The 13,787-nt window shown below is 47.5% G+C and overlaps 1 protein-coding gene across 1 annotated transcript; it reads right to left on the bottom strand.

The window, feature by feature from the left end:
* Positions 1-542: 542 nt before the first annotated feature.
* Positions 543-1,754, bottom strand: LOC311328296 (uncharacterized protein; the record flags this gene model as incomplete). The annotated part of the gene is made up of 2 exons (XM_084462283.1): positions 543-1,034; positions 1,143-1,754. 2 exons carry the CDS (start codon positions 1,752-1,754, stop codon positions 543-545), a joined length of 1,104 nt encoding a protein of 367 aa, XP_084318409.1.
* Between the last annotated feature and the right edge of the window lie 12,033 nt (positions 1,755-13,787).

Here is a 13,787-nt window from a genome sequence, read left to right as displayed (position 1 = left end):
ATCTTCTCTTTCTGCTTTTCAATTTCCTTTTCTTTCTGCCTTCTATCCTTCTCCTCTTTCTCTTTCTTCTCCTCTTTCTTTTTCTGCTTCCGCTCCTCCATTTCTTTGCACTTCATGAAGTCCAGGAAGTTCTCGGTTTTCTTCCGGTGCTTCTCTAGAGCCTTCATCTTTTTCTGGTGTTCCTTTTCTTTCTGCTTTCTATCTTTCTCCTCTTTCTTTTTCTGTTTCTCCTCCTCTTGCCTGGCCTTCCTCTTCTCTTTCTTTTCCTGCTGTCTCATCTTAAATTCACTCCTCATCTTTTTCAGGCGAGCAAAGATGCCCCCAGATGTCTGAGATGGCAGCTGGTCACTGGTCGCCAGCTCCCTAGAGGGACACTGAACAGCAATATCAGACATCTTGGCTGTCTCCCCCCTCCACCCCTCATCTTCCTCCCTCAACTCCGTCCTCAACCTTTTCATCCTCTGGTCCAACTCCCTGATCATGACGGCCATCATGTTCTCCAGTTGCATCTGCTCCATTTTCTGGCTCTTTACCTCTCTCTGTCAGGGGCAGGAACGCGGACCCTGGACCCGTGTAGTGAGACCCCCGGACAGAACAGGCAGACAGAGGGGAGTGGTTGGCACTTGGCCGTTTAATAATAAATAATAAAATGGGGAGAACTGGTGCCACAACAAAATGGGGGAGGTGCAAACCAATGGGGGGTATGTATGGATGCGTGTGTGTGGTATGTACATGAGATGGGGAAACAAAGAGGGGTGCGTGGGTGCGGTGTGTGCGGTATGGGTATCAGCCGGAATGTGTTTGTGAATGTGCTGCGAGGCCCTACGAGAGGTGGAGGGAAGGGTCCGGGAACTCTGGCGGTCTTTGGTGGTGAGAGGAGGCGGAGCGGCGGCAGTCCCGCGGAGCGAGGGAGGTCCAGGAGGCGTGCGGGGAGCGGAGTCCGGGAGGGGAGAGTCGAGGGCAGGAAGCGAATGGGAAACGCGGCGCGGAGGCCGGGAGGACGCGGGGGCCGGAGAGGCGCGAGGACGCTGGACCTTCCGGGGGGAACAAAAGAGGGAACACAACACAGGGAAAACAAATCGTTAGTCGAAATAAGCAAACTTCAAAATGGATCAGGGGCGATAGCCAGCTCGTCTGATTACCCTATGAGGGCTAGAAACGTCTGAGCCCCGAGCGGTGGTTCCAGCGTCCTCTTGTAGAGGCTCCGCTAACAGGCAACAGCTGCAACGAGTTGGCAGGTGATTGTTGCTGCTGCCGGGCGGAGCCGGCCTCTCCGGCAAGGGGTGGAGTCCGCGTCCTCGAAGCGTGTGCCTCACTGCCCCTACGACTCGACTCCCGGACTGGACCCAAAGACCGAGCTGGGCCCACAACACTCTCTCCTTCATCATCCTGGCCGTCTCAATCCTCCTCCCCTCTTCTTCCTCCCTCAACTCCACATTCAACCTGGACATCCGCTGGTCCAACTCCCTGATCAGGAGGTACTTCTCTCTCTCCTGGCTCCTTTCCCCTCTCTCCTCCAGGCATTTATTAACCATCTTGGCTATCTCGTTCCTCCTCCTCTCCCCTTCCTTACTCCTCCTCCCCTCATCTTCCTCCCTCAACTCGACCCTCAACGCGGTCACCCGGTCGTTCATCGATCTCGTCAGGAGCACCTGCATGCGCTCCAGACGCCCCTCCGACTTCCCGGGTCTCCTCTTCTCCTCCTCCTGCCTCCCCTCATCTTCCACCCACGCCTCCCTCCTCAACCTGGGCATCTGTGAGCCGACGAGGTCCCTCTCCCTCTCCTGGCTCTGCGTCTCTCTGTCCTTCAGGTATTCCTCTACCATCCTGGCTGTCTCGCTCCTCCTCATCTCCTTCTCCTGCCTCCTCCTCCTCTCGTCTTCCTCCCTCAACTCCCTCTTCATCATGGCCATCCGGCGGCCCATGTCTCTGGCCACGTTCTGCAGCTGCTCCTCCACCCAGACAGTCTCGCAGGGCTTCGTCATTCCTAAAGGCTATGGGGGTCAGGGGGGCACAGGGACAACCAGTCAGTCACACCGGGGTCACATTCATGCAGTCAATACACTGTAGTACAGTGATCATAAGATATCACAGTGCATTGGCTACTCCTAGCATGGCACAGTACGATTATACATAGTTTAAGTGTTGCAAGATGCAGGGGCGTAGGTTTGATTTGAGCTTTGGAAGGGACACAATAGGTTGTTGTTGTTTCACGTAGTCTGGATTGAATCTGGGTGGTGGCCGAATCAGATTAATTTCTGTCGCCACTGATTGGGCAATGTGACAACGAATGACAAGGTTTATCCACAAAACCTACATCTGTTGAGTCAGACTATAATCTCACCTGTAACCCTGATGCATCTACCGCCTGCCTCTCCAGGTCCTGCCTTTCTGCTGCTTTGACCAAAAAAATTACAATGTCCATTTCTGTCAATTTTTTTCTGGTCATAAAAGGGAAATGATTGACAATATCAAACTACTTGCAGACATGAAACACTCTTTTCCGTGTAGCCTACAGCCTATTCTGTGTAGCATATGAAATATGAACATAATTACGCTGGACTTGGACTGAATTGCATAAACAAACCAGACGTCTAGTCTCGTTTGTTTAGCCTGTTATGCAATTCAGTGGGCGAGTGAACCTAGCTAGTCATTGCTCAAACCTAGGAATTTGCAACGGTTATACCAAAACTGATTTATTACTAGCTAAAGACAACTGTTATGACAACATTACAGCACCTTATCTCTGCCTCAGCAAACGTTTACGAGACCTAACGTTATAGGTAATACGTACAGCTCTGACTAGCTGCACCACCAGCTAGCACTAACAGTTTACATAGGCATTTAGTAGGACGCAAACTAAACTATTATCATTGATACAACTCTGTACAGAAAAATAATTGTCGGTCAACATATTGTATTCCCTATTGTTCAATAACTTCAATCTTACTTCTGCTTAATCAAAATTCCCGCTGTTGCCGACAGTCGATGCTCGATGTGCTGTGAGCTGCTGAGCTCGCGAGGCCCTCGCTGGGTCACAGAGGGAGGGAGGGAAAGTAGGCTACTGTATATTGTTGATTGGATAGCTTGCTGAACGCAGCTGTCAACCTGGTCTTAATTCCCAACCGTTTTGCTTTCGCAAGTTGTGAATGGTAATAAAAAACTACAGTTTTCACTCTGTATTATTTTTGGTAGGGACAATTCGTGTTTCCGTGGCTTTGGTATGGACATGTCCATAGCGTCCATACCTAAAACTACGCCTATGGCTGGATGACCAGTGAAGTCAGTCAAGGAGGAACCAGTACCGTCATCAGAGTTTATAAGATACATGACAAGCGATCAAAGACATCCCTTCTGAGAAACAGTGGCTTGGTATGCTATGGAAGCCCAGAGACAGGATGGTACACATCTACTGTAGGTGTTGACTGTAGAAGCGCGCGTCCTCTGAGGTCAATGGGAACGATGTTCTGTGCGCGAGTAGCCTCGCGTCACCAGTCTCTCCTAGTGCGCGAGGCAACAGTCATGTGACTGAAAACTTGATTTGGTGCAGCGGGGGAGCAACGCACAACAAACAGAACGCCGGTCTATGGCATGGATGTGGCGACATCGCACGCATCATTTATTACATGACTCTATTGGTACAAACATTTACCCGCCAGCGTGGCGGATAGCCTCCGAAATTTAGTCGCCAAATCTAAATTTTACCCGCCATTGGCGGGTGTTAATTTTCAGCCCTGCTTACATGTAGGTACGGGGTACATACCGGGTACTTACATGTAGGTACGGGGTACTTACCGGGTACGTACATGGCGTGCACAGTAGCATAGGTACTTTTACTTACAGGTAGGTACGGGGTACTTACAGGTAAGTACGGGGTTCTTACAGGTAGGTTTGGAGTACTTGCATGAAAGTACCCGGTAAGTAGGCTACCCCATAACTACCTGTAAGTACCCGGTACCCCTAGACTACCGGTATCCCGCACTTACATGTAAGTACTCGGTATGGGTAAGACACTGGTAAGAGAGTGTAAGACACTGGTATTACACTGTAAGACACAGGCTGTATTATAAAGCGTTACCGACAGAACGAGACAGATGAATCTATTGACATAGCGAGGAAGCACGGGGTGTGTGCATCATATGAACTGTAGTCAGTTTACACCCAGTGTTCCAAAACCTATTGTAAAGCCTTTTATTCTGTCTTTAAACTGCAACATATAATCAAAATCAATAAACAGTGACTCAATGTGTCTCAGAAACTATGTGAATAATAACTCAATGCAGCCCAAAACATTTTTTATTTTATTTATTATTAATAAAAACCACTAGAGGGCGTTTCGTCACTTTACATCTCCCCTTGCTTATGACGTCATAGTAGACGTTACTGAGGCAGACACTTAAATAGTCAGTGATCCGATTCCACCTCATCAGAGTAGCTAGTGACTTCTGGATTTGACACACTAATTTAGAGAAAACAAGTAAGTCCATAATAGGGATAGACTTTAGAGTTGGAATTTTCTGAAATTATTCTGTATTACTGTCTTTGACAAAAACACCTCCAATTGAAGACAGAATACAGAACATTTCTCTCAGAACTTTGTTTAACCAGGTTAGAAATTATGTTCAGTTTGAGAGCGATACTGGTTGATTACAGGACTAACAGTGATGTGTCTGGGTAATATGAGTTCCTGGGTGAACCTCCTCTTAATTAGTGAATCAATAATAATAATAACAATAATGATAATAATAATTTTATATTGTTTTGCTTGCTGTTTTGTAAAGTGTTATCTAGCTACAGTAGGCCTACTGTGCTGTGTTGTAAAATCATGTATATCCAAATATAGGCTGTAGTATTGCTGTAATATAAAGTGGTATATTAACCTATTGAAGGAGCATGGTACTGTATTGCCCTGCTATTCATGCAGTAGCCAGTGCACTGTAGCATCTTGTAAAACTGAAGTTACTGTATTTGTAGGATTACTGTACCATGATAGGAGTAGCCTGTGCACTGTGCATCTTGTAGCCTACCTTTTAGCCATATTATCATCCTACTGCTCAAATGTAGCATGCTCAATCAAGTTAGTAGTCAAGTGGAAATGAAATAAGACCTATTAGGGGACTGGAGAGGGCATGCAGTGTATGCTGTGACAGAAATCATCAGCACTAGCCTACTATCTAGCCAACTATCTAGCCTACTATTTTCCCTGTAGTGTACCAGATAGCTACAGACACTCAAAACTGACCAGCAGACTGGTAGCTTTGACCAGCAGCTTTGCTACCTTCTCATCCTGTTCCTTTCTCTCATCTTTTCTTGCTGCTGCCTTTATGTTTGCAATACATGATGACTGTTCACTCTGCGTGCAGCTTGTTAGTCTCTTGATGCTCAGACGCTTTGCACCTAAACTACCTGTATACAGTAGCTAGGTATGGGCCCACTGTTCTGTGTTGTAAAGTGCTGTATGACTACAGTATGCTTGCTGTAATGTAAATTGGTACATAACCTATTAGGAGCAGTACTATACTGTGATGTATTGTATTGCTCTGCTATTAATAGCAGTAGCCAGTTCACTGTGACATCTTGCAACACTGAAGCTATGTATAATCGTACTGTGCCATGCTAGGAGTAGCCAATGCACTGTGATATCTTATGATCACTGTACTACAGTGTATTGACTGCATGAATGTGACCCCGGTGTGACTGACTGGTTGTCCCTGTGCCCCCCTGACCCCCATAGCCTTTAGGAATGACAAAGCCCTGCGAGACTGTCTGGGTGGAGGAGCAGCTGCAGAACGTGGCCAGAGACATGCGCCGCCGGATGGCCATGATGAAGAGGGAGTTGAGGGAGGAAGACGAGCGGAGGAGGAGGCAGGAGAAGGAGATGAGGAGGAGCGAGACAGCCAGGATGGTAGAGGAATACCTGAAGGACAGAGAGACGCAGAGCCAGGAGAGGAAGAGGGACCTCGTCGGCCCACAGATGCCCAGGTTGAGGAGGCAGGCGTGGGTGGAAGATGAGGGGAGGGGGAGGCAGGAGGAGGAGAAGAGGAGACCTGGGAAGTCGGAGGGGAGTCTGGAGCACATTCAGGTCCTCCTGACGAGATCGATGGACGACCGGATGACCGCGTTGAGGGTCGAGTTGAGGGAGGAAGATGAGGGGAGGAGGAGGAAGGAAGAGGAGACGAGGAGGAACGAGATAGCCAAGATGGTTAATAAATGCCTGGAGGAGAGAGGGGAAAGGAGCCAGGAGAGAGAGAAGGACCTCCTGATCAGGGAGTTGGACCAGCGGATGTCCAGGTTGAATGTGGAGTTGAGGGAGGAAGAAAAGGGGAGGAGGATTGAGACGGCCAGGATGATGAAGGAGAGAGAGGTAAAGAGCCAGAAAATGGAGCAGATGCAACTGGAGAACATAATGGCCGTCATGATCAGGGAGATGGACCAGAGGATGAAAAGGTTGAGGACGGAGTTGAGGGAGGAAGATGAGGGGTGGAGGGGGGAGACAGCCAAGATGTCTGATATTGCTTGTCAGTGTCCCTCTGGGGAGCTGGCGACCAGTGACCAGCGGCCATCTCAGACATCTGGGGGCATCTTTGCTCGCCTGAAAAAGATGTGGAGTGAATTTAAGATGAGACAGCAGGAAAAGAAAGAGAAGAGGAAGGCCAGGCAAGAGGAGGAGAAACAGAAAAAGAAAGAGGAGAAAGATAGAAAGCAGAAAGAAAAGGAACACCAGAAAGAGATGAAGCCTCTAGAGAAGCACCGGAAGAAAAACGAGAACTTCCTGACCTTCATGAAGTACATGGAAATGGTGGACAGCAAAGAGAAAGAGGAGAAGGATAGAAGGGAAATGGAAAAGCAGAAAGAGAAGATGGCTGTAAAGTACCGGGAGGAAACCGAGGACATGAAAAAGTGGAAAGAAGAGGAGGAGATGAAGAAGGCCAGGGGAGAGGAGGAGAAAGAGAAACAGAAAGAGGAGAAAGAGAAAGATGACGAAAAGGGAGAAACAGGAAAAGAAGGGAGAAACAGTAAAATAAGACGCAGGATCTGCTGGTAGAGGAAAAAGAACAACCATTGCAAAGGTGAGAGTATAGCCACATAGTATACCTTTAGCATCACCTGTGTTTTCTTCACAGTATTTGAAAACACACAAGCAAAATCAGTGACTGACAATATACTGTGGATATGTGAATGTATTTGTAATGACAGTCACTGACCCAGACGTCTGTGTCTTTGTCCTCTTGCAGATTTTTCGATATTTTCAAAAATATCAGAGACCAACACCCTCAGACAGACAGACAGACATCACAACAATTGTGCAATGTTCTATAATACTTACCATAAGGTTTATTTTCAGATGTGGGGGTAAGTGAGAGTCGACCTCAAATTTTCAAACATGCTTAATTTTGGAACCATTGTAGAAAAACATTTAAGGTGTAATTTCCAACAAAATTGGAGATGCACACTCATTTAGTGATACTTTTAAGAATGCCAGAACCAAGGATCAAGGTCACGGTCAAATTACGTAGCATGTACTCTTTATGTTCTGCTTGAGTGCCACCTGGGTTGGAAGAATGTTCTCTAGTTCCAGACTTGTGCGGAGAGCTCTTTCCTGGCATCTTTTATGTCCTTGCTGCTCACTTGTTGGGGTGATATATCAGCACCACACATCTCTGCAGCAGTAACACTGATTCTTCACTGACCTCACTTGGCATAGCGGTTCATTGAAAGCATCATTGACCAATGGGGAGTCTTTCGTCGTTTCCCAGGCAGTCTTCTACTGTCCTCCACCAACCAATACTGAATGCGACAGTGTTGGGTTCATTGTGGCAAGAACCATTGGTATACAGTTAGGTCCATAAATATTTGGACATTGACACAATTTTCATCATATTGGCTCTGTACACTACCACAATGGATTTTAAATGAAACATTAAATATGTGCTTTAAATGCAGAATTTCAACTTTAATTCTGGTATTTACATCCAAATCAGGTGTAGGAATTACAACAAATTTTATATGTACCCAACCTCCCTTTTAAAGGACAAAAGTAGTTGGACAAACTAACAAAATTATGAATCAAATTGCCATGTTTAATATTTGGTTGCAAATCATTTACAGTCAAATCCAGCCTGAAGTCTGGAACCACAGACATCACCAGACGCAGGGTTTCATCCCTGGTGATGCTCTGCCAGGCCTCTACTGCAACTGTCTTCACTTCCTGCTTGTTCTTTGGGCCGTTTCCCTTCAGTTTTGTCCTCAGGAAGTGAAATGCATGCTCAGTTGGATTCAGGTCAGGTGTTTGACTTGGCCATTGCAGAACATTGCACTTCTTTGCCTTGAAAAACTCTTGTCTTGCTTTCGCAGTATGCTTTGGGTCATTGTCAGGGGCATAGATTCACTTTTATTCCCATGGGGTTTTTTCACCTCAAAGGGGCCCCTAGCCTGTCTGTCAATCAAAAATATGTTTCTAATAATATATTCATTAAAATAGCCTATTGAATTTATCTTAATTTGTACCAGCTGAAACATATAGCTGTGATATACTGGAGCTATATAAACTTATTTCTACATAAGAACGAGGACCGGGGATAACAAAAGACGTGTTCTTTATTATAAGAGACCAGACTAAACATGACACAGCACTTCCAGGCATCAACTGCAGTTACGTAGTCACCAGTAGGCCTAGTATGTGCTAGAACTCCACAACAAATAGTATAGCCATACTAATGTACTGTAAGACAAATCACTAGGCTCAATAGGCTATACGGTATTTTCACTCAATTCGCTCAGAGGCAACAGGTCATGGTAAAAGCCTAATAGTCCAATGTAGGCTACTCAAAAAATTTGTTTAACACATGAAAATGACAAAAAATATTTAAAAGTAGGCTATTCTTGGAATGTGTAGACTATCTGAACTGTGTTCTTCTTTTCTTCATCCTCGCAAATGTCTCAATTAGGCCTACATTGCTTAAGTCCACCCTCTGACATTTCTCCCAATAAAACGCAGTGGATATACACCGAGACTGACTAATGCCCCACAATATATTAAAACATAGAAGTCCTAGTAGTTTTGTTACCAAAAAAAATCAAAACAGGATATTTTAATTCCCTACTAACTAATGACCCTGATAGCTCGCCTCAGACAGTGGACTGGACACGATGAATAGCAGCCGACTGGCGTTACCTCAGACAAGCAGCAGACACGTGCCAACAGTTTCGTTATATGTGTATGACTATGACCAAGAGACAGCTTAACTATCAAAAAAGTGAAAATATAGAGATGGAAGATAAAAGAAAATACTGCAGTGCCATTCCTTACACGCTGATGAGCTGGCAAGTTAGCCTACTGTGGTGTGAGCCAATAGTTAACGGGAGTGGGCGGGACTGAGAGGAGCGGGAAGAGATCCAGGGTTAGATGGATTCAGTTTACGGCTTGTGAATGACTATGCCGGTCGCATTAATAAACGTATCTTAAAGACTACATTCCGTCTGCTCACTGTAGTGAACCTGTGAAAGCTATTCTTGATAAAGTGCTATTATGGTTGTTGAAATGCCAGGCCTGTCTGTATGTAGGCCTGAAGTTAAGCTTCATACTGCTGTGCACTTCTGTAGTTTTCCAGAATGCAGTATGCAGGAAAAGTGTTATTATCTCTGTTCGTAGCAGATAATGTTGACGGCCAAGGCCAACTAACAAAGAAACGTCTGTCCAAGTTGCAGCAAAAATGTATTAACCGAACATCCTTATCTATCTCGGCTAGACAGGAATGAGCACATATGACCAACATGATAGACAGTAGTTTCAACCAATCAGGTATTCAGATATGTAGTCACGAGGTGTGGAACAAGCCTAGCATTCTTAGCCAGTATAAATATCCTCTCCCGACAAAGGGGAGTGCGCTTATTCAGATACTCTTTGTGCGTGTCTGTATAACTGTCCTTTCGCTGCGATTGAAATAAATGTAAGTTCTTTTATTCTATTCTGTTGTATCACTCGTCCTCATTTTGACAAGGTTGTGTGGTTGTGCTGGCTCCTACGTTGAGAACCCTGTGGTAGGCTATCGGTGAATTCAATCTTGATGTGTGACGAGAGTCTGTTTTGAGCCCAAACATCCCAGATCAACCTAGCACCGAGCCACTACATTACTGGTGTCAGAAGTGTGGATTCCAGCTGATCTGCCCGTCTGAGTGCACCTCCGTTGGATTGATCACCCTTCACGCATCAACTCTAATAGCCAAGCCGTCGTCGGACGAGGTTGACGGCGAACGCAGGTGGCTCAGACGGCCAGTGAAGCCCGGAAACCATCGATAGGAGAGCCAACTAACACAGCTGGAGGACTTTTGCTTTTCTGTCATTCAAGTAAGTTCCGAAACGTACATCTATTGTCCACAGAGTTAAAAATTCCTTTTTAATGAGAGTATATGTCTAGGGCTGCGCTTAATGACGTAAGCATAGAATATAGAGAGATTAAAGAGGTCCACACATGACATTGGTTGCAACGGTGAAGTTATAATGCTCGCTACATTATAACCATATAGCTCACAGAGAAGTGCTGTCCGTCCATAGACCAAGAATTCCCGCACCCAAAACACCGGTTATATGCTCACAGAGAAGTGCTGCGCCTGTGTTTAACATCTTAGTTGTTGAAGAATTATTCTTTTGGTTGGGTTTTCGATTTCATTGACTGTGTGAAGGTTTAATATCGGAGCGGTGTGAAATAGAACCAGGTGTGAAATAGAACCATTACGACTCTGATATTAAACAGTGTTGCTTGTTCCACATAGAGTACGTTTCTGTTCTGACTAAGGTACCATTCTTTTACTATTGTACTACTACTGTTAGACTACTATTACTTAGCACTTGTTAAGAACGTGTGATTGAAGTGATTGTTGTGTTGTGTGCATTAAGAGACCGGAGGTGCTTGAAATATGGGTGCACAAGCAGGCAAGACACTCGCTGACCTCTGCTCTCAGAGTAAATGTTACGATTATATGAAAGAGACGCAAGGCGTCCGTAGCGTGGTCGGCCTCCGCAACCTCGATAAAATAGGCTGGCCCGCTAACGGTACGTTTGCAATAAGTGTGATACAAGGCGTGAAGGAGAAAGTGGAAGAGATGACAGAGAAGGAAAGGAGAAGGTTTAAGTTAGAGAGTGATGTTTGTACGGTTCTCGGTCTCTGGGAAAAAGAGGCTAAGAACCGTCAGGGGGGATGTGAGATTACATTGTTTTCCAGTCAGGGGGGAGACACTGTTGGATCGTTTCAAGCTGATCAGGCTCGCAGAGATGATGAATATAGTCCGTTCGCCACCCCAGCCCCGCTGCAGCCAGCAGCTCGACCTCCACCTCCACCAGCGAGCGCCCAACCGGCACCAGTGCCCTCTCTCTATCCCAATCTCTCTCTCTCTGTCCAGGCACAAGGCCCGCTGCAGCCAGCAGCTCAGCAACAGTCATCTCCACCCGCCTACCAGCAGGGGTCGTACCAGGCCAGGGAACCGCTACAATCAGGGCCACCCTCAATGTCCACCGCGGAGGCGGCCATAAAACTCATCACCAACTACATACAAAAAAGTAAACTATCTGAGGACAATTTTAACAAATTAATGACATCTCATAACTTCTCTCCAGCACCACAGACACCCGCCCCAAGGGTTCCACAGGCCGCGTCCACCCCCCCACTCAGGGGGTGCCTGCGGCGGCCCTGAAGACTCCGACACCGGGTTCGGAGCATCCGTGTCAGCTGAGGAGGAGGAGGAGGCAGAGGAGGGGCAGTACCCGATGATTGAGCTCCCTAATGCAAACGGAACAATGAGTTTAGTCCATCGGGCTATGTCTCCCACGGACATTCATGAAATGATACTGCAACTACCCCCACTAAAGACAGATTCTGAAGGGTATGCTAGACAATTAACCAAACTTTCTAGTGATTGCCTCCTCACTGTCCAGGACCTCGTGCGTATCATCTACAAAACCGCTGGACCAGGGGCGCTGTGGGACCGGCTGAACCTCCGGGTGTTCCGGGTCGTACAGCCAGGCACGAATTGGGTCGAAGCACCAGGAGGCAGTCTGGCAAACCACCAGATGCAGCAGTTCCTGAGAGACCTCCGCCGGAACCTGGTTCTCATCTGGCCCGTCAGCCGAGACCCCACAAAAGTAACCAACTGCGTACAGGGAGCAGAGGAGCCGGTGACGACCTACATAGACCGGCTGAAGAAAAGTATCGCTGATCACTTCCGTATGAACGACCAAATGGAGGGGTATGGATCCACGCTCGTGGGCATGGCCCTAAAGGGGATGAAGCCCGCCCTCTCACAGCGGGTGACCCAGACCTGGATTGGCTATGATGACAATCCCACGGCACACGACCTCATCATCCACGCCAGACACGCCGAGAAGCAGCAGAACGTGAAGGATGCCGAGGCTGTCGAGCAGGAGAAAAAGAAGGAGGCCAAAAGCAAGGCAAGTCTGAACACTGCACTAACTATGGTTATGTCTGATGCTCACGCCAGGCTCCACGACCCGCCGAGGGGGCCACGCCAGCAGCCAACGGTGCAGGGGAAGGAGCGGACCAGGAGCGGGCCACCGAGAGGCCCGTACGGACCAATGAGGTGCTTCAACTGTAAGGAGGAGGGCCACATGATTCGGGACTGTCCAAATCCAGAGACGGAGCAGCAGAGAGAGTGGAGGAGGAGGCACCAGAACCGCGAAGGAGACACAGGTAGAGCAGGGAGAGGGCCCTTCCAGGTTCATAACGATGTTTCACAATACAAACAGGACCGTCCAAGGCAGAACCAAGGAACCGGAGGATCCGGAGGCACCTGGAAACCAGCCAACCGCAATGACGTCGCATGACGGGGCGAGGAGGCCAGGGAGGGAGTCTTTGATGATTGGCACGACTCGACCGTCCCTCCCTTTTCCGACAAGGCTGAAGGTACACTTAGCACTGATACGCACACCGAGGGAGTATACACTATGATTGAGGGAGCACACAGACGATTGCCCACTGTTCTTTTGACAATCGAAGATCAGGACATAATGTTTCTTGTTGACTCCGGTGCTACCACGTCTGTGTTATGTGCTAACCACTGTAATTTCAGACCTACACTGTCGGGAGAGACCAGAACCACTAGAAACGCGTCTGGGGCCTCCATGACTGAACCACTCACTCTGCCAATAAAATGCACGTTTCACACTGATCCAGCATCAATTGATTTTGAGCATTCATTTATCTTTAGCAAAGGGTGTCCCATGAATTTGCTGGCCAGGGACATCATGTGCAAACTCAACCTAAATTTAGTAGTTACAGATGCCGGAGTCAAAGCACACATACCACATCCAGACACAGACACTGAGTTCAGGCTAATGTTAGATGAGCAGGACCGGTTTGCCCTTGTCCTGGAGTTAGCAGAGGAGGATGGGGACCTACTGGCACTTATGGCTAATAATTTTAGGGAGGACATGACCGCAGACACACCTATTTGCACAGTGCAAACACCACATGTCACTATGCAGGTTACAGCAAGCAAGGAGGAAGTTGAAGAATAGGTAAGGGATGTAGATGGAGCAGGTCCCAAGCTAGGCACAGGCAGGGTTAACAGCATCTATTTCAGCGACTCTATCACCACAGCAGGAGTCACCCTAGGAGACGCCGAGGCACACGACTTTGTGGCCGCCGTCCAGGAGGGGGTGCCCCATGTTTCTCTCACCAAAGGGCGGATGGATGCATGGGTTAGCCTCGGAGGTTTCACTGGGGCCTGTGAATGGCTGTGGAGAACGGGTAAACACAAGAAGGAGGGTTATA

The sequence above is a fragment of the Borostomias antarcticus genome, assembly GCF_949987555.1.
Source record: "Borostomias antarcticus genome assembly, contig: scaffold_65, whole genome shotgun sequence".
In the NCBI taxonomy this organism is placed as follows: Eukaryota; Metazoa; Chordata; class Actinopteri; order Stomiiformes; family Stomiidae; genus Borostomias; species Borostomias antarcticus.
This window is presented reverse-complemented; position numbering and strand designations above follow the sequence as displayed.